We start from the raw sequence: 19,602 nt of genomic DNA on the forward strand, positions 1-19,602 counted from the left end.
GTAGAAGATCTTTTCTACACACAAAGCATGAAAAAATACCTCCCCCCACCCCACTCTCCTGCTGGCAATAGCTTATCTTTTTCCTTGGTGGGGAAGGCTGCTCTTCCTCCACGGTCATAATATAGCCTTTGTTTTAGCTACTAATAAGAGGAGCAAGGCTTGTGCATGTGTTTCCTTGGTGCATTAGGAGAGTTCAGGGGCTGCCTAAAGCAAACAAGTTATTTGGGGTTTTCTAGTGTCAAAGTTTGACTCAGACTCACAATTTATCAGACCACTCTGTTTTATTAGCAAAGCTGCTCTGCTAATACATTTAGAAGTGAGCCCCCCGAGTGGGGCTTGTCTTTTAATTTATACAGTTTTTTGGAGAACAAGTTACAGAGAAGTTACAGACAAAAGAAGAAAAAGATTTTAGTCACCACCCTTCGAGATCCCTGAGACCAGTCACGTATCTTCAGTTACCTGCCACCCTTAACAATCTCCTTTAACAGCTTCCAGTTAACTTAACTAATTGCCCTTCACACCTTCCATTCTGATGCCTGCTTCTTAGACGTGCTGGCTCTATCTTAATTGCTTCTCCATTCAAAAGCTAACTGTCCCTATGGTGTGCTCCCTCAGATACTTTGTAACATGTTTTGGCATGCTCTCACATATACAATGTATCCAGCATGTCCCCTTATACAATGTTATACTTCCACACTAGGTTCTGGATACCTACAAGGATCTTCCCCAGCACCTTCTGAACTGCCTTGCCACTAACCACCTGTGCCCAGCTGCATCAGACGTGTATAAAACCATTTTGCAACAGCAGCGCAAGCACTGGATGAAGGGAGAGGAACATGCCACGGAGGAGCAGCTGGCTCAGAAGTGGGCACTGCCCTGGCTGCCCACCCTGGCCAGTGCTTTGACCTCACCCATCTCCTTCCTTCAGAGCAACGCTTCCAACTACCTTCTCGTCTGGACTTTGCGGCTCTTCCCCGCCTCTTACGCTTTGCTTGCTGAGAGCTGCAGTGGTGGGGACTCTGCCCACCTTCGGGCGTGGGTCGCCCTGTTGAGCGGCCGCAAGATCATCACTGGGGCCTTGCCCCTCGATGGGGAGACGTTGGAAAGGCTCTGCTGGTGCTTGCACTCCAGGGAGGAGAGCATTCGCCTGGCAGCACTGGGTCTCCTATGTTGCAGCCCCAGGACCAACCAGGCCTTGTCAGAGGTGGAGGTGCGTCTATTGAAGGAGTTCTTGCCACTGAACCTGAACTGCGACTCGTCCTCTTTCCGGCAGCTGCTTCAGGCTGCCGTGAAGAAGGCTCTGGTCAGGCTGAGGGACAGCGCTCTCTCTCAGCTGCGCAGCAAGATACCGAGCAAAGCTACCGAGCGCTCCGCCAACGCGGCTCCAGAAGGAGCTCTTGCACAAGCAGTAGGTGAGTGAGCCGTTCCCGACATCTGACTCCAAGCCTTTGGGCTCCCATCGCTGCTTAACTTTTCATCTCTTCTCACCTCAGCGGCCTCCAGGATTAGGTTTTTCACACACAAAGCCATCGCCCAACACTACCCTTTTGCGCCCACTTGAGCGGGGATGGACGTAGGGAGCTCTCGTGGGTCGTGCAACCGGGCCTGGACAGTGGGGTGGGGCAACTTGGACCTTTAATGGAAGTTTTATTCTGTTTTCTGGCCCCAGGCCTTGTGATTCCACAGCTATCTGCCAGGACTGCTCTCTTCTGAGCTCTAGTCCTGCTACCACTGAGCCAGCCAGCGGGCATGTAATGCAGCGATACCAACTCTTGTGATTTGATCATGAATTTCACAATCTTTGGTGTTTTTTCTTAAAGCCTCAGCTCCTGGAGTCATGTGACTGTGAGACTCAGCTTTTATTTATTTTTTTCTAGCCTTCCTGGTTGTGAGGAAAAGCTGGGAAATGTGATCCCCTAAAGGCTCAGAAAGCAGATGGCAAATAAATTGACTGGGGGGGGGATTATAATCATTTTGTTAAAGACTCATAAGTTTGGGGGGGGCTTGACATCTGATGTTAGAATGTTTGGGGCTGGCAGTACAGGTAACGAGGCTGGGCCAACATCAGCGGGTCCAGCATTTGGGTTCAGTTGGGATAAACACCATGAACTCTGGATGCTTCTCCACATTTCAGGAGTCTGAAAAATTGGAAAGCTTACAGAGGAGAGGCAGTGAGGCCTAGTGGGTTAATCCCAGGACTTGAGATACCTGGGTTTTATTCTTGGTTCTGCCACGGGTCTGATGGGCAAATCACGAGATTGCTTTGTGCCTCAATTTCCCCATCTGTTAAAATAGGGAGAACAATACTGACCTTCCTGTGTAAAGCATTTTGAGAAATGCCATGTAAGAGAGAGATGTTGGTCGTATTGCAACAGCCTGGGGCGATAGGACATTTTGGCATTCCTGGCCCAAAACCAAGCTGTGTCTGAACATGTCAGCATGTCCAGAAATAACGTTTCTTTTTACAAGTGGTCTAGGTGGGGAAGGGGGGTACGTTCTCTGAACATAGCAAAACAGAGTGTGAACAAACGTGAAACTCACGAGTGGGTTTTCCGTTACCCAGGCTGAGCAAAGGGTCACTGTGAAGAGCGAAAAGTAGATTTTCACGTAAAAAAATCCTCCCTGGAATTAATCTGAAGTAGATGAACTGGCTAATGCATAAGTCAGTGCTTTCTGTGGGACGGAAATCAAAGCCACCAGCTGTGTGTCACAGGGCTGGCACAGCTGACAGCTTTGCCTTTCGCCGCAGTGGCAGGGGGCCTGTGCTTTTGGAGCAGGCGGATCCAAGTCCTAGTCCTTCCGTTGTCATGAAGTGCCAGTTGACCATTAGCTGCTGGGAAGCCCCTCGGTAACCATGCACTTTCCCACCTTAGTCAGTCTAGTGCGACTGGAGCTGGTGCACGCTCATGCTCCAAAGGGCTCGCCCCACCCTCCCTCTGTGCATTGCTCACAAGTAACCCAGAGGTGCTTTTTCCCCCCCATGCAGATTTTGTGGAGTGGCTGCTGCAGTTAAGCATTTCCTTTCTGACCCCAGGGTCAAATTACCAGAGGAAGAAGACTGCCCTGCTGCTCCTGGCAGCGGTGCTGGAGACCTGCACCGACACCTGGAGCCCCGCCAGGAAGAAGGGACAGCCTCCACGTGGGTAACAGCAGGCCACCCCTGAACAGAATGAGCTCTGAGTAGATGCCTCAACCCGTCTGCTTCTGACCCCCATCAGCAGGGTGTTCACATTTAAATGCCCCCATGGAACGACCTCTCCAGGCCATGTGAGGTCGCAGTGATTGGGGGGGGGGGGGGCGGTATCAAATCCAGAAAAATATCCTGCAGCTTTTTACAAACAACCAACCTCCCTCCCTCTACATGCTTTGGCCCTCAACTCCGTGGGCTGCTGATGAGCAGCTGGGAGTCTAGGCCCCTGGAGGGGTTGGGGTGGGAAGAAAAAAAAAAAAATCTGGAACCTCTGACACTATATGAGGAATGTTGGGGACTCTGCATTGACCTGTCCTATGATTAGGGCCCTCCCAAGTTCACGGTCTAAGGATTTTAAAAATCATAAATTCCATGATTTCAGCTATTTAAATCTAAAATTTCACAGTGCTGTAATTGTTGGGGTCCTGACCCGAAAAGGAGTTGGTGGGGCGAGGGGGTTGCAAAGTTATTGTGTGTGTGTGGGGGGGGGGGTTTCCGATACTGCTACCCCTACTTCTGCGCTGCTGCTGACAGAGGCACTGCCTTCCGAGCTGGGCAGCTGGAGAGCGGCGCCTGCTGGCGGAGAACCCAGCTCTGAAGGCAGAGCCAGCGCAGGAGTCAGGATGGCCTGGTATGGTCTTGCCACCCTTCCTTCTAGGCTGCTGCCTTCAGAGCTGGGCCCTCAGTCAGCAGCAGCCGCCACTCTCCGGCCGCCCAGCTCTGAAGGCGGCAGCACAGAAGTAAGGGTGGCAATGCCACAACGCCCCTAAAATAATCTTGCAACCCCCCCCCCCCCTCCAGCAACTCCCTTTAGGGTCAGGACCCCCAATTTGAGAAACACTGGTCTCCCCTGTGAAATCTGTATAGTATAGGATAAAAGCTCACAAAAGACCAGATTTCATGGCCGTGAATTTGGTAGGGCCCTACCTATGATAAGCTCGCATATGTGTGAGATGACACAAGGACTCAGTGGAATCAAATCTTTACCCACCCAAGGGCTCATTTGATAGAAACTGGTTTGCAGCCCCCAGCCCAGTTAACTTTAACTTATACTTTCAGTACTGACAGTGTCTTGTTGCAGCAGAAGCTGCATTGGGTACTCCGCTATCCCTCATTCCCTAGCACAGGGGAGCCTTTGAGACTGGGGACAAAGATTGGGGGTGCTGCTGTAGCTGCATGACTCCGTACAGGATAAAAAGCCCTTCTTTCCCAGCACTGACAGCAGAAAATAAACCAGAGGCGTTATGAACGAGCGAGACCTGTTTTCCCTGCTGTTTGCCACCACCCTCTCGATTGCGTTCAGCCCTGACCACACTTACTGCCTACATCTCACCGTCCTGCCTTTCTGTCACCACAGAGAACATGGCAGCATTGTTGAGCTGGGCCAGGCGGAAGAGCTGCTGGGACTTTTTCTCTAGAAGCAACTTGTTGGCACTGCTGAGCTGCTTGCAGGACAGTACGAATGAGGTAAGCAGCCCCCGTCCCCAACATTGCCACAGCTCTGTGTTGCGGCCAGCCGGAATTGGTAACGGAAGCCGCAGGAGGGGCCTGTTTAACTGAACAGAAGCAGGGGACCCGATCAAGATTGGGCAGGGATGGCGTTGGGGACATTGTCCCCCTCAGGGCCAGATCTGGCTGCCAGCTTTCCTTGCACATGCTGCTACTGGTAGCCGGTGTTCTTCTGCTCGGTCAGAACACCCAGTAGCCTCCCACCACCACATCAGGGCAGAATAGCCAAGTAACAACGGGTGCCCCTTTGCTTCCAGGCTTAGAGGCCTGAATGGGTTCTAGTGGCTCTGGATTCCCGAGGGTCCTGCTCCCCATAGCCTCTCTGCTTCCTCACCTGTGTCCTGACCTAACCTTCCCCTCACTTCACCCCCTCCTCTCTTGGCAGGTCCGAGAGCTGGCCTCAGAGCTGCTCATCCGCTACTTCCCGCCGGCTTTCCCAGAACCCATTGCTGTGGCTCTGTTTGAGCGTGCCCAGGAGGCCGTGAGCAGCCCCCGAGTGCAGGAGGCAGAAGCAGGAGCGGTGTTGATGAAAACCATCCTCCAGAAGTACTGACTGGCTTGTCTCTCTCCTTTATTCTAGAAAGGACTTAGACAGGGGACATGTGGGAAGGAGACCAGGAGAACTGGTAGTATGTACATAATCCTGTCTGGCCACACACACGGCTCACCAGGACTTGCTTAGCTGACTCCTGATTCCAAGAAGTTTGATACCACTTACATAGCACTCGAATGTCTTTCCAGTTTCTCTGATCTCAGACTCTGACAAGGCACCAACATCCACCCGCTTGTGTAATCCTCTGCCTCTGTGGTCCCAGAGGACAGATCCTCACGCCAGATATTGTCCGAAGTGTCTTTTCCCACCTGGAACAGAACTACTTGATTTTGCTCTCTCAGCACTTCAGCTGACCCCGCTCTCCCTGCCCCAATAGATTTCTCCTGTGTCCTTTTGGAACAGAACGGACATCTGCCTTAGAATTAAGGATGTAGGATTAAAAAAAACCAAGGAGCTATGAAGCGAGAATATTAATATTTCTTACTAGTCAGAGGGGTTATTTATAATTCACCTCAGCAGAACTGGAGGCCAGACAGCAGCAGCCTGTGATCTGAAGTCACCTTACCAAGTTTGAAGGCGATGGTGCTTTGTAGTGTTAGGACACAAGGCCTCCCGCCCTCGGCAGTGAGGATTGTCACTGTGCTGTTTAGGTGAGAGCTCCTCTGAGGTTGGTCAGTGGTGTTAGCATCTGCCTCCTCCTCCTCCTCCAGGTCAGACAGCAGCACCGTGAAGAGACTATTCCCAGAGGGAAAAGCAGCGCCAGTTTTGCAACACCGAGGCCTGTGCTTCGCTCGGTATCTTCTCGGCATGTTGCAAGCTCACTACGCCATGGCTCGCCAAGACCTGCTGCAGGCAGCGAGCACTAACCCCATGCATGGTGCGTCCCTGGGCATCGAGGGGAAGGAGACATCCGAGTTCCCATGCCCCTTCTCTCCCCTGCAGTCCTCTCACGTGATGGCTGTGTGTCATGTGATGGACCAGGTCTGTGAGTCAGCAAATCATGCAGCCAGTAACTGGCCTGAGCACAGCACAACTAACTCCACTCCCATATACGACAGAGAGATTCCCTGTGGCCTTGGGCAAGTCACTTCACCTCTCTGCCCATGTCCCCAGCTGGGCTTGGGGCAGCCCTAGCTACACCCCAGAGGCCTAGGGACGATTGGCGAGCGTTTTGAGAAGTATGTTGGAGATGAAACATGCGATGTATTTATGGGCTGGGACAAAAGGGTCTAGCTTGCTGTGGATTGGAGAACTGAGGTGTTGGCTACTTGTCTGTGGCACTCTTTGCAGCTGCTCTGGCTAAATTTCCAAGCGGCTGTTGACCTTTTCCTGGGCCTTAGATCCCCCTCAGCACAGTATTCTTTCCCTTCTTGTCCCACACGTTAGTAAACTGCTCCCGTCTGCGTTATGTATCTTCTGTTTCTGGAATGCCATGGCCCTGGGAAGGGATCTTGACTTTGTACCTGGCCTTCTGTCAGTACGGTACGGATATCTAGGGACAGTGGTTCTTTGCCACAGGCTGCCTCTAGCTCTCACTGACTGTAGTGACCCAGCTCGTTCAGGGGATTGTATGAGAACATGCAAGTGTCCGGCCCTGTGATAACTGGAGTGTTATCTGTGTAGGAGTGATGGCGGCGCTGCGGAGGTGCCTGCTGGAGGTACCGGAGGGGGCAGTCTCCATGCTGAAGGGAGAGCACGTGAAGAGCTGGCAGGAGCTCCTCAGCCGTTTGGTGGCCTTGCTGGGAGACATCAGCACCTTCCTCCTGGGGGTGCTCCAGAGCAGGCAGGGGCCCAACGCCAACCAGGCAGGTGAGGAAGGGTTCGCAGTATGTAAAGCCGATAGCCAGCCCAGCTCACGGTGTCATGCCCTTTCAACTACGCCTGCCTCCATCATATGCCTTAAATTGTGGATTGCAGAGAGCTGGCTGGGCACAGGTGGTCTCATTTCCAGCTGCCTCTGCAGCCCTCCAGGTTCTTTCCAAAGAGCTGACTGGAGGTCTGTAAGAACCACCTGCTTCCTCTTGTTTCCACCTAGCTGCCTCTGAAAGAGGCTGCTGCTCCATAAGAGGAGGAAAGGGCCAGGAGTGGCCAAGGAGAGGAGGGATGCCCGGGGAAGGATGACACAAGGCAGGGTGCCCAGCAGGAGAAGGGGCTCAGGCAGCCAGACAGAATGGCTAGGGCAGCAAGGGTTAAGGCTACCAAGTGACAGTGGAGAAGGGGCCCAGGTGGCAGAGAAGAATGAGCAGGAGGAGAGAAGAGCAGACCCAGAGGTTGGGGAAAAGTGAAATAAAGGGCAGAAGGAGACCTCAATTGACTTTAAGAAGGAACTTAGCCCTTTAAAGACAACAACCTGAATACACAACTGCGGTTATGTCAAGGATGTCATACAGTCACAATGGGAAAGTAGGGAGGGTCCACAGGATCATGGTTTTGGGGGGAGGGGGTTCACACCGCAACCTCTCTTTAGCTACTTGCCACACTATGGAAGTTTCACACCCACCCACCCCAGAAGATCATGGATTTGATCCTTCTCTCAGTCTAAAGCAAGACCTCAGGTGACCATCTACCTTCGTACGGCCATTTCCCTTCTCCTTTCCTCTGGATTTCATATCCATAGCAGGCTCTGCTTTACTTCCCCATGCATTGTTACCTACGCTATGGCTAAAATAAATCTGCTTTCTGCTTGTATTTTTGCAGCTGCCGCTCCTTCATTTGCGGACATGATAAATGCTATTGGCTCCCTTATCATGCTGGGGAAAGGCCTGGAGCAGCAGGATGGGGAGGACTCCATCCTGCTATCCGAGGAGCACAACCTTATCCTGACCTGCTGCTGGGTCTCAGTGAAGGTAAGGAGCTTCCGTGAGCGGCCGGTAGAGTTCTGTCACCAAGAGGCTTGGGACAGAGACGGCAGCCAGGACGGGGGACACCTTTGGTTTGGGAAGCAGGGGAAGTACACAAGATGCATGTTCCTCTCCTGCAGCTTCTCCGTCACTCTAGCTGAGAAGTGCACTGGGTGAACTAGGTCCTCTGCCAAAGAAAACCCAGGAAACTAAGGTGGGATTTTTAAAAAGGATTCCCTTTACAGCTTGCCCTAGCCCCAGTGCTGAAGTTCCACCTTTTCACACTCAGGGCAAACAAAAAGGGCCCATTTCCCTGGCCTCAGTCTGATTTCCTTGTCAGATAAAGAACAGGCCTAAACTCCTTTACCCCCAGGTTAAACACAAGCCAAGACAAACTCCCGGTTGGTGTGGACAGATACAACTCACCTTGTTTCCTCACTGTGGCTCACTGGTAGTTACTGTCTCAAAGGCATTGCTGACTCCTTCTTTTAAATAGTTGACTGGTTTCCTGGGGACGTAATGGGCTCCAGCTGCTTCAGGTCCCGCCCCACCCCTTTGCACCACGCCCTGAGTCTTCCTGACTCAGCTCCTGTACTGCTAATCCCAGGCACCAGCTGGGGAATGGGTCCCTCCCTAGATAGTCTGGCAATAGGATGGCTTTTTTAATGAGGACAGTTCCTCCAAGCAAGTCCTGCTATTGGCTAATAAGATACAGCACTATGGAGCCTTTGTACCAACATGCCAGCTGTCCGTTTGGTGTGTCTGTGTAATTCTCTAGAATCTCTGGCCCAGATCCAGTCTCTGTTTGAGCACCTAACTCCCACTGACTTCATTGAAAGGTGGGAGCCTAAATACCTCTGATGATCAAGGCCTAGATGAAGATACTTAAATGACTGATAACTCTGCTGCTGAGTCATATTGTCACAGGAAACACACGGCAGGACAGAAGCTCTTGGCTACAGCAGTACAGGCCCTGTTACAGGAGAATTTTGCTCTTAGTGATGATTTGACTCTGTGGATCAGCCAATTCCTACCCTGCTCACTGAGGGTTTTGAGTGCCAGGCTCAGCTAGGGAATTATTTCTATCACTGACTTGCATGTTTGGAAAGGCAGGAGAGAGTTTTGCACCTTTCTGCGTTACACTTGGCTGCCAGACCAGTAAAGAATTAATAATTTTATTAAGATCTTAAAATAAAAAGAAAATGGTACAGAGTTGAAGCATAGAAGTTTCTGGTTATCAGGGAATAAGGTACAGATTATCAAGGGGTGCGAAGTTTGGTTTAGGATTGGATGGCATAAGGAATACATAATCTGCAATATCCCTGACTAGGGGTAAAAGGGTAACGGGTCAAAGTACAGACATTGAGATATGGGGGTATGTTGTTCATATAATGGCTATGTTCAGGTGTGGCATATAATGAGTGGATACAGTGATGAGGATAGATTTACCCCCTCATTTGATGAGATTTAATGTTCAGTGAGTTTATGGTTCCAGTTCATATGGTCCAATGGAAAAAGTCTCTCAGTCCCTTTCTTGTAGTTGATGCACGATGTCGTTCCAGTTCACACCTCCTGGTACTGTCGGTGGCCGGTGATGTATTCGATGTAGCTGTCCCTGGACCGTTGTAAACAGCTTGAGGGAGCATTAATTAGAGCCATGTTTCTTAGCCACCTTGCTCTTCTCCTTCAAGGCCCTCCTGAACATACAGTTCTGTTAACACCTTCTGTTACCTGTCCTCTCCTGCTTTCTTGTGCCACACCTCAGCGTTACAAAATCAGAGGGTTTTGTTCTAGCCATCCCCCCCTCTTTTGTCTGTACATTGTTTAACAACTTCTCAGGGCAGGGACCTGGGCTTCTTACATTAGTCTGCAAAGCACTATTTTTAGCTATTGCCCTTTAGCAATAATAAAAGACAACCTGATTGATTTGCCTTGGCGTTAAAATGCCTCCCAGAACTTGCAGGGTCCTTGCACAATAGAGACTTGCTGCTCTCTGCCTCTCTGGTTTGGTTTGATTTCTGGGTACTCGCAAACATTGGTGATCAAGGAGATGGGATAATCAGGGACCTGATCTTGCTCCCACTGAAGTCAGTGGGAGTTTTTACCATTTCAGTGGCAGCAGGATAAATCTGGGCTCAGATCGATCCTTGCAGGAGACTGCATAGGTATAAATTCCCCACCTTACTGAAGCATTGACTGGGGTGGGGCGAGGGGAGGGCAAAGCAAAATACAGCTCGAGGGGGCTCTTCAGTTTGTGCAAGTGGAAACCGGGCTGAGGCATGTCTGCCGCTCGCCCTGTGCTCTCAGCTTTTTAAAGCACTCTGGAGCATGATGCTCTTAACCAGCAATGCACCAAATCCCTCACTAGTGCCAAGGAGAGGCCATGTCAATTCAGCGGGGTTGCCTAATTTGCTTTGTTTCTTTGGCCCCCTCAGGAAATAGGGCTGCTCTTGGGAGGCCTAGTGGAGAAGATTCTCCCCCTGGCACCCCCGACGGGGCCTGAGCCGCTCCTGCCACTCGCCGTGTTCAAGATGGCGGCTAGAGTGTTTCAGGAAGTGCTGCTGAGGTGTCGGCATTGGGTAAGAACAGCGTCCGGCCCGGATAGGCTGTGCCATACCCTCCGTCCCGTCTCAGGCCTGAGTGGGGGGTGGGGCTCCCCCACTCTTGAATGGCCCAGGGCTCATGTCACTGTGGGGCTTACAGCAGTGCAAAACAAAGCTCCAGCTGGCCCACAACTCAGCAAATGTTTTCCCTCCTGAGTGTGGGTTCCCACCAATCCTTCCCCCGTAACCCTTACAAGGGCCAACTCCTGGCCAAGAACACAGCAGGGCTCTATTTGGAGCCAGTCATTACTGCTTTGGACAGTGGCAATGACCACAGAACAGCGTCCAACATCCCATCTCTTCTTCTTCCTGCCCTACCTTCCTTGTGTCCCAGCAGTGAACCTGGATCCCTTTGCGTGGATGCAGCTAGTTATGTCACTGTTTCTTGGATAGCGCTATGGGCTCTGTCACTCAGCCTCTGGGCTACACGTCCCATGATGCAGTGCAGGGACTAGACCCACACAATGCAGCAAACCTCGACACTCAGCCTTCTACAAAATTCTGTTTGAAATGGGTGGTATCCCCAGTGGGGATAATGTATCATGTGAGACAGGCGAGTGGCTCGACTGTCCCCTTTGAACCCACACAGTGGCAAGCAGAGGTTCGTAATTAGCTTCACCCACAAAATCCACTTCTCTGCTCTATAAAATTCCTCCATGTTAATGTTCTATCGTGTAGGCCAGGGGCTTTGGCTTAAGCATAGGACTACGATTTCTAATCCTGGCTCTGACACTTAACTTCTGCAGCTTTGACCAAGTGATTACATTTATCTGCTTCTGCTTTCCCATCTGTGAAAAGAGGTGAATGTCTCCCTCGTGGGGCTTGATTAGATAGCAGATGGAAAGCCCTTTGAACCTGCAGAACCCTGACTATTCTTCTGTCCTAGGGAGCAGTTGAAGGATGCAGCATGGGATTCACCAAATTCTGCACTGCTTTGCTGAACCATCCTCATGCAGAACTGCAAGCAGTGCCAAGAACAATGCTGGCACAGGTATTGCAACCACTTCTTGCTCTAGGCACCATGGGGAGATGGTCTTTCAGTTAAAGGTAACAGTTACTTATATTACAGAGGTACCCAAAGACCTCAGTCAGGATCAGGGCCCCAGTACGCGTTCAAACACAGGAAAACTCAGCCCCCTTCTGTAAGGAGATACAGGCTAATTAACTTTAATCAAGTCAGAGTTTTGATTGACCCCTCACTCATGTATTGTTCTGAACGCACACCCATGTGTGTTGTTTTTAGAGAGGTTTAGAACAGTTGTAAACTTAAGGACAAAAGACCATTGCTGTATTCCCCCAAAATCCCTTGCTGAGGCCTTGTACACCCCAAAGGTCTGAGCATCCCTTCCACTCCACTGAACCCTTCCTCCCGAACCAGCCTATAGCTAATGAGGACTAAGCAGAACGCCCTTTGGGTCCTGCTCTCCCCTCGGCTGTTAAGTCCACGTGTACCAGCCCTGTATCACTCCCAGCACTTATTACAGAACAAACATGGGCGCTGGATGTTTGCCCGCGGGGTGAGCACAGGCCTGGGAGCTCAGCGCTCCTAAACTGCAATCCAGTCTGAACACTGCAAGGTGTAATCTCTCAGTCACTTACAGCTTCCTGTGCTGGTTTTGTTTCTCAGGGTTTGGAATTGTTAAGAGGCCCCAGGAGCAGCTCCATTACCCGCAGGGCAGCTGGCTTCCCCATGCTCTTCCTGTGTATCGTCGGTGGGGAGGATCCCTCCAAGGGGCGCCCTCTGCTAGCATATTGCATCCAGACTTTACTGGCCTTGGCCAACACGCCTCTCCCGCAGAACTGGGACCAGACACTGGACCTCCCTCAGGTAAGAGGCCTGAGCACCGAGCAGTTCAGCTCACGCATCAGTGGATGATACTCAGCAGAAGAGACCTACCTCTCGCCTATGTTGGTTAGCCAGGCAGGCTGCCTCCTGAATCCCAGGCAGTGGCGCTGCTGAGCGAGGACCCTGCCCTCCGAACGGGGCTGGGGTCACCATGCAGCCTGCAGCACCATCTCTCAGATGAGACAAACCACGCAAGCAAACCACTTGTGCCCACTCCAGGCATCCTGCTGGTTTTCACTAGAGTAGAGCTGTTCACCGCAGCGTCACATCGACTTACCTTCCCTGGCCGATCCAGCTGAGGCAGACGGCTTTCCGTTTGCTTCCCCAAACTACTGCCTAGAGTTTGCTGTGTCCCCAGAAGCGACCCATCTGCATTCTGTGTAGTACGTCAAGCTCCTTGGCAATGAAAGCTGCTCTATGAATGGGAAATGACTGTGACGCTTCTGGGGGGGGTGTACCCAGGGCTGCAAGGCACCTCGCTATCACCTGCCCCTAGCGTGAGGAAGCCATATCTGTGAGGGGTCAGATCACAAATTCCACCAGCCACAGGCAACACAATCAGTCCCCCACTCAGCCCACGGAGGCTCCATTGTCCCTCTCCAGGTAAGGCATAGACACATGCAGCCCCTGAGCCCTCCAGGCTTCCGCCGGAAGAGTCCAGCCCGTATTCTACTGCATGCTTCCCGCATTCACAGATCCACCACTCCCAAGGGCACAGTGCGCACCAGCTGCACCTCAGAACCACCGCTCCACTCAGCTGACGGCGCTTGGATTAGCTTGTAGTGAAATCAAGGAAAAGTTTATTTAACAAAGACCAGAGATTTGAGAAGCAGCAGATAGAATTAATGGGAACAAATGGTTAGATATAAAATCATAACATGCTTTCTGAAGCCTAAACTTAACAAGACATTCCCCCGTCTCATAAAGGTTACTCACCCAAAGTCTCTCTCTCTCTTCATCAGACAGTCAGACCGGCTGTGATCCTCCATTCAAAAGACAAGCCAGCTGGCAGCTTGACCCCTCAGTGAAGGATACCTGGGCACACCATTGTATCCCCAGATATAGTTCCAGCCATCCACTGTCATCACTTGTAAACAGGATACCTCCTGCTGCTTGTTTTTTCCTGCAGAGAATCTCCCATGGAGATTTCACAATCTCTTGATTAGCACTGCGGTCAGTCTGTGAAGTATACAGTATTCAATTTACATATAGCTGGACAGGTGGATAAGCAGCTCCCACCCGAAAGAAACACCATCCCCCCTTTACATATTACCTGTACGAACACTTCACGGGGATTATGTCAATCAGCATGACACAGGCTTTCACTGGAGACCTTACAAGACACCCTTTGATGAACGATTCTGTAGAGACCAGACCCAGGGCACTGCCTTCTGCCAGTGGGCCCGAAGAAGTCCCTGGGCCACCCCAGTGATCTTTGTTGTGTGTTCTCTGCAGGTCTCTGCCTTGCATGTGTTGCAGACACTGGTGCGTGGCTCCGGCCTGGGAACGGCGCTGCTCCAGTATGTCCCGCCTATGATGGCTCTGCTTCTGAAGGCATTAGGCTCGTCTAGCTGGGCCATGAGAAACGCAGCCATCCAGCTCTTCAGTGAGTAATAGCTGCTTATTCCTAGCAGTGCCATGGGGTGCACACACGGGTGTCCTTCCATCAGTGACCCTCCATCGGAGCAAGGCCATTGCTCTGCTCAGTGTCCGGCCCATAGTGCCCTCTGAGGAACTAATGGAATAGAAAGCAAGAAGAGCACGTCAGAAACTCTGCTATGAATAATATTGGTGGGGAGGAGATATGGTGTCGTACGGTTTGCAAAATGTGTTCTCCAATCTAGGGTGAGTCTTAACAGGCTAATTCCTCTATCTGTTCGAAAGAGTCCCAAATTAGACAAGCGCTGGGCTACTTCAGGAATGCTCAGCTTAACAGGTCTGCCAGCCACTTCCTTAGCTATTTAGGGAGGGTGACAGTAGCTGTTCCCTAAAGGGTCTAAGAATAATGTTTTATACAGACTCCCTCCCCACAGAGCATTTTCCAAACTGCCCTCAAGAGATGGCCCCAAGCAAAACCCCGAGTCTGACCTTTGGGGCAGTCCCCGTCAGGCTCTACATTTTGACTTGTCTCCATCTCTTTCACTATACACAGCATCAATGAAATGCAGCCATCGGTGGGGTGGAGGGTAGCTCAGCATGAAAGTGAGTGGAGTGGGAGCTGCTGGACAAGGGCCCGAGGCAAACCCCAGCAAACAGGCCACAGCATCTTTAATGCCCTGCAGAGCGGGGGGACCTGCTCTTCAGAGTCTCTTTGAGAGTGTCTCCCGTTGAGTACTCCATCTCTCTGCCTGGGAAGAATGAATGGCTGAGTCAGCCCTGCTGGGATTTGAAGCAGGCTCCAAGGAAAGGCGTCAGGGAGTCTCCGTGCTCAAACCACTAATACGTTGCCATTGCCTGAATGCGGCTCTGGTGGACCTGCTGCTCATGCTGAAGCACAAGGCAGAGTACATGGGTAGCTGGTTCATCCCTGCCGTGAGCCAGTGGCTGTGGTTCCTGATGCCCTTCCCCCGCTTGCTTTCCTTCAGGCGCCCTCACAGCTCGGGTGCTGGGTCCGAAGCGGAGCCGGGAAGATAGCTGCGCTCAGGACGGGGTGAGCCCTCAGGCGTTCTTCAGCCGCTACCCGCAGCTGAGGGAGATCCTGCTGGGAGAGCTGCACTCAGCTCTGGAGACAGCAGGAGAGCCGGAGGGAGGGAGGTTTCACCTCTGCCCCTCGCTCCACGCCATCCTCACGCTCTTGGCAAAACTCCAACCCGGGGCGGATGGACTGAGCAGGTAGAGAAAAAGGGGAGGAGGCCACCCCATGGGCAGGTGGCAGGGTGCAGGCCAGGGGTCCCCGCAGGGCACTGCTACCTATGGCCTGCGTGAGGCTGACCGCCTCCCAGAGCCAATGGCATCCAGCCGCCTTCTGCAGAGGGGGAGGGTCCCTGTCCTCTTCTGGTTCACTTGCATCCTTGCAGAGGATGGGCTGTGCAACGGCCGGGCACTGCAGTGACACTGCAGGTACTGAGGGCTCAGAGGCCCCAAGGAGCTGACGGGCAGAGCCAAGACATGCTCTCGAGCTGTCGTCGTCCTTTTCCAGCCCTTTCTGTTCAGCTCCATTTAGCAGGGCCGAAGACCAGCAGGAGGATAATCTTTGCTTTGTTTCCCGCCCTGCACTGCTCGCTCCGTAGCATCTCCACTTGCTTCCTGGAGCCCTTGCTTCAGCTTGCAGGAAACCCCATCTATGCTGTGCGAGTCATGGCAGCCAAGGCCCTGGTCCCGGTTGTCCCTACGGCTGAATACGGGAAGCTCCTGCTGCGACTGGCTGGGGACTTAGCTAAGCAAGGCAGTGTCCTATCCCACAACACGCTGCATGGGCGTCTGCTGCAGATACGGGCTCTGCTGGCTTACGCTGCAGACACCAACTGGTGAGTGGGTTTCTAAGTGCCATTCCCTCACTCCCTTTCTGTATGCACAGCAGCAAGGCATGACCTCAGATCCAGACTCCAAAGCCAGGGGCGTAGTGCGAGCAGCCTGGCAAGGAATGCCAAGGCAAACACTGAAATTAACCTAGGAATGTCACTTCCCAGCTGAGTGGCAGAGCAGCGGCTCCATCACGGACTCACCAGCTGACTCGCTTCCTGTGCTTATGGCCATCCAGCCTTTTGTGAAACGGCTCCATTTGCTATCAAAAGGGCAAGAAATAAGGACAGACCATGCTGCATGGAGCCCTGCTGGCTGCTTCATGGAGTGAGAGGGACAATGCAGAAGGACGTACGCTGACCTCATGTTCTGTTTGGCTGCAGGGGTGGGGGAAAAGGTTCCATCACACACCCCAGAAACAGAAGGAAAGAGCCCAATGACACCACCATAAGACAGGATACAGGGTGGTCTAGTAGCGACTGAGCAGTCTTCCCAACCTTTATCAATGCAGTACCCTGTCCCCTTCCAAGAAACAGAACTGTAACGCATGGCTCTGCGGAGAGAACTGGGCCAGCACCTTTCAGAGAGACACGCTAATGCTCCTGCATCCAAGCTGTTTAGTAACAGCTAACCAATAACTATTGTTACTGGTACCTTGCTAGGTAAACTCTGCCGTTTCCTTTCAGTTTGTCAGCAGATGCCATGCTGTCTGTGGCTCATCAGCTGGAAGGCCAGTTCTGGTTGGTCACCCCCGCACAGCAGTGCCCTCTGATTCGCTCGGCTTACCTCCAAGTCATCTCCCTGTTGGTGGGGAGCTGCACCCAGGGTTTTGCAAAGCGTCTTCGAGAGGTTGTGAGCAGTGAACTGGACAGCTTCAGGCCAGGGCAGAAGGCAAGATCTTCCAACCTCCAGGTATTTGCCTGAGGATGTGTTCATTGTGGCTCACTGGAGCCACAGAAACAGCTCAAGGATAAGGAATATGCAGCAGGAATATGCTGCTAGTCAAGCTGCAAACTCACAATAGACCATTGTAAACTCTCTGCTGGGTCTGGAGTACAGGATAGGGATGAGGAGCAGTCAGAGCATCTCTGCTTAAGAGGAAAATGTAGGTTAAAATTAGTTCTCCAGCTATTTCACTTTTATTAAATGTGCTTGCAGTGGGCACGTAGTGTAGGGCACTCATCCAAACCTGGTCCACATCAAGGGGATCTTGTCCCTGTCTGGAAAGCACAGCCTTTCATGGAGCAGCATATAAGCAGCCGTTCTGATTTTCTTGCAGGTGGGCTCCGCTGTGTTCCATCAAGTTATCACCCACTTCCTCTGCAAGGAGGCAGCAAGCCTGGCTGGGGCTGAGAGAGTTGGTGCAGTTTGCTTGCTCCTCCAAGAGGCAGATGTTGATATACAATCAGCCATCCTGACGTGGGTGATTGAAGGGGAGGAGAAAAGAAGCAAGGACTTAGAGAAGAGTCTCCAGCTGACGTTACTGGTAAGGCAAGGCTCCGTAGAGATTTTAAATCCGAGTGAACGTTCAGGACCTGTTCAATCCTAACACCCCCACATTGTGGAACTAGATCGTGCCTTTCTGAGCTCCCATTCTGATGAGCTTGGCTAGTTAGGTGTTCCTAGAAATCACTGTGCTGAGCTCATTCACTTAGTACTGACACCGTATGCCTTTCTCCTCGCATCCTAATGGGAGTTTGAACCCAAGTCTCTAGAGGTGAGTGGCTAGAGCGTTAATCCACCGCACTTCCACAGCTGCAGTTTAGCTTTAGAAGTGTCATTGCTAATCCCGAATTAAAAGGGCTTTTTCAGAGAGGGACACTGATTCCTTATTTCTCTGGGAACTTTCCCTTTCTTCAACAGGAAAACCTGAAGTCGGTGGTACAAGGTCGGAGGGACAAAGAGTTCCTGAAGTTGTACCTGGAGGCTCTGGTGCATCTGTGCCGCAGTCCTTCATCCCAGACCCAGGATGTTTTCCATAAACTTTTGGGTCCTGCTGCAGCGTGTGTGGATGTCCTGCTGTTTATGGTGGAAACGGAGTCTCCTGGCCCAGACCTCCTCCTCCAGGCACTGTCTGTGATTAGCTTGCTCTTTGTCCTGGGGTAAGTAGGGTCTTATTCTTCTGTACCCTCCCGCTCATTTTCTGATGGTCCATAGAAGTCAGTAAGAGTTTTGCTCTGGATTTTGGTAGGAGCAGCACTGAGCCTTACAATAGCAGACACGTTTTTGGCACTTGCCTATATAATATATTCAGGTCTGTGCTTCTCTCCTGACTTTTTTCTCTTGCTCCTACTTGGTTTGCATTGAATTTTATTGGAGGCACGTGCCCTTCCACTATACCGATTTAACTGGCACTGCATTTGAGCTCTGCCCTGCTTGGTAGGTGGTCTGATAACAATTTACTCCACTCCCCGAGAGAGAGGAGACAAACATGGAAGAGAAGCAGATCGCTTGCAACTGAACAGAAGCTGTAGTTAACATGCCTGCAGCAACATGTACAAGAAACGTAGGGGTGCCAGTTACAGAGGTGTCAGTGCAGGAGATAATTGTCCAGTAAGCAGGGTACAGCATAAACAATGCTGCGTGTCCAAGGAGCCCTGGGGCAGGTATCACCCTAAAATACTGGCAGCTATGGGAATCCTTTTGTGCCTGGAGTAGCATTTGACCTCAAGTGGCCCTGCTTCTCGGGACTCCCAGACCCTGTGCTTGAACGGATGGAGAATAATAGGATGTAACTGCTGTGAGAGGGACAGAACCAGAGGTGCTATGGCGTCTCCACAGTGTTCTGCAGAGAACCATGACCTTTCACTACAGGATCTGATATACTTTAATGCATTTTGATTTAGACATCAACAAATGCCCAATGTCAAAGGATTTATGGCAGCTTCACTAGTCTGGTGCAGTGACATGGGTCTGGCTTATTGGTACAGAATCTCCCCGAAAAGGGAGAATTCTGTTTTGGGGCAGTCAGCTGAGTGCCAGAAGGAATGACCTGACTTTGACATTCCATCTCTCTCACTCGTGACAGTTCCAAGCTTCGGGATTATCCCCTGCTTGAGCGATGGTGCGTGATGCTGGAAAGATGCAGCAGATCCATTTCTTCGGAGGTGCTGAGACTGGCAGCAGCAAGGTCTCTCAAGCTGGCAGGAGCTGACGTGGTTCAGAGTGCCCTGGAAGCCTCCTGCCCATCCCTGCTGTTGGTTGCTGTGCGGTATGTAGCTGACACTTAGAGTCAGAGAGTTGAGGCCAGAAGGGACCCTCCAAATAATCTCATCTGACCTCTCGCATATCACAGGCCACCATCACCTCCCGCACACTGATCCCAACAACCGAAATGAGACGAAAGTATTCCAGCCCGCAGGAGACTAGAGTATTATGTGCCACAGGCAGAGAGTAGGGGGGGGCATGGTGCACCAGTGCCTGAGACCCCCACAACGGCAGGAAATGATTCAATGAGATACACCCACGTAATCCTGGCAACTGACCCGCACCCACCTGCTGCAGAAGAAGGCAAAAATTCTGCCAATCTGACCTGGGGGGAAATTCCTTCCCGACCCCACACATGGCCATCAGTTAGACCCTAAGCATGTGAGCAAGAA

The 19,602-nt window shown here is 51.8% G+C and overlaps 1 protein-coding gene across 4 annotated transcripts in view; it reads left to right on the forward strand.

Annotated features, from left to right (window-relative positions):
• Positions 1–19,602, forward strand: part of LOC311531759 (tRNA (32-2'-O)-methyltransferase regulator THADA-like) — a 39,103-nt gene that overhangs the window by 13,013 nt on the left and 6,488 nt on the right. For 3 of the 4 annotated variants that reach the window (XM_084649441.1, XM_084649444.1, XM_084649443.1), the window contains 17 exons: positions 701–1,412; positions 2,987–3,139; positions 4,548–4,657; positions 5,085–5,245; positions 5,963–6,129; positions 6,876–7,061; positions 7,950–8,098; positions 10,528–10,671; positions 11,582–11,686; positions 12,323–12,523; positions 13,997–14,147; positions 15,127–15,373; positions 15,772–16,008; positions 16,690–16,915; positions 17,283–17,489; positions 17,867–18,105; positions 19,032–19,214. In XM_084649441.1, the coding sequence (XP_084505567.1) occupies positions 701–1,412; positions 2,987–3,139; positions 4,548–4,657; positions 5,085–5,245; positions 5,963–6,129; positions 6,876–7,061; positions 7,950–8,098; positions 10,528–10,671; positions 11,582–11,686; positions 12,323–12,523; positions 13,997–14,147; positions 15,127–15,373; positions 15,772–16,008; positions 16,690–16,915; positions 17,283–17,489; positions 17,867–18,105; positions 19,032–19,214 (3,578 nt within the window). The remainder of the gene's footprint in view (positions 1–700; positions 1,413–2,986; positions 3,140–4,547; positions 4,658–5,084; positions 5,246–5,962; positions 6,130–6,875; positions 7,062–7,949; positions 8,099–10,527; positions 10,672–11,581; positions 11,687–12,322; positions 12,524–13,996; positions 14,148–15,126; positions 15,374–15,771; positions 16,009–16,689; positions 16,916–17,282; positions 17,490–17,866; positions 18,106–19,031; positions 19,215–19,602) is intronic. The other variant, XM_084649442.1, reaches the window with a different exon arrangement.

Source organism: Lepidochelys olivacea, assembly GCF_965140295.1.
Source record: "Lepidochelys olivacea isolate rLepOli2 genome assembly, chromosome: 15".
Taxonomy (NCBI): Eukaryota; Metazoa; Chordata; order Testudines; family Cheloniidae; genus Lepidochelys; species Lepidochelys olivacea.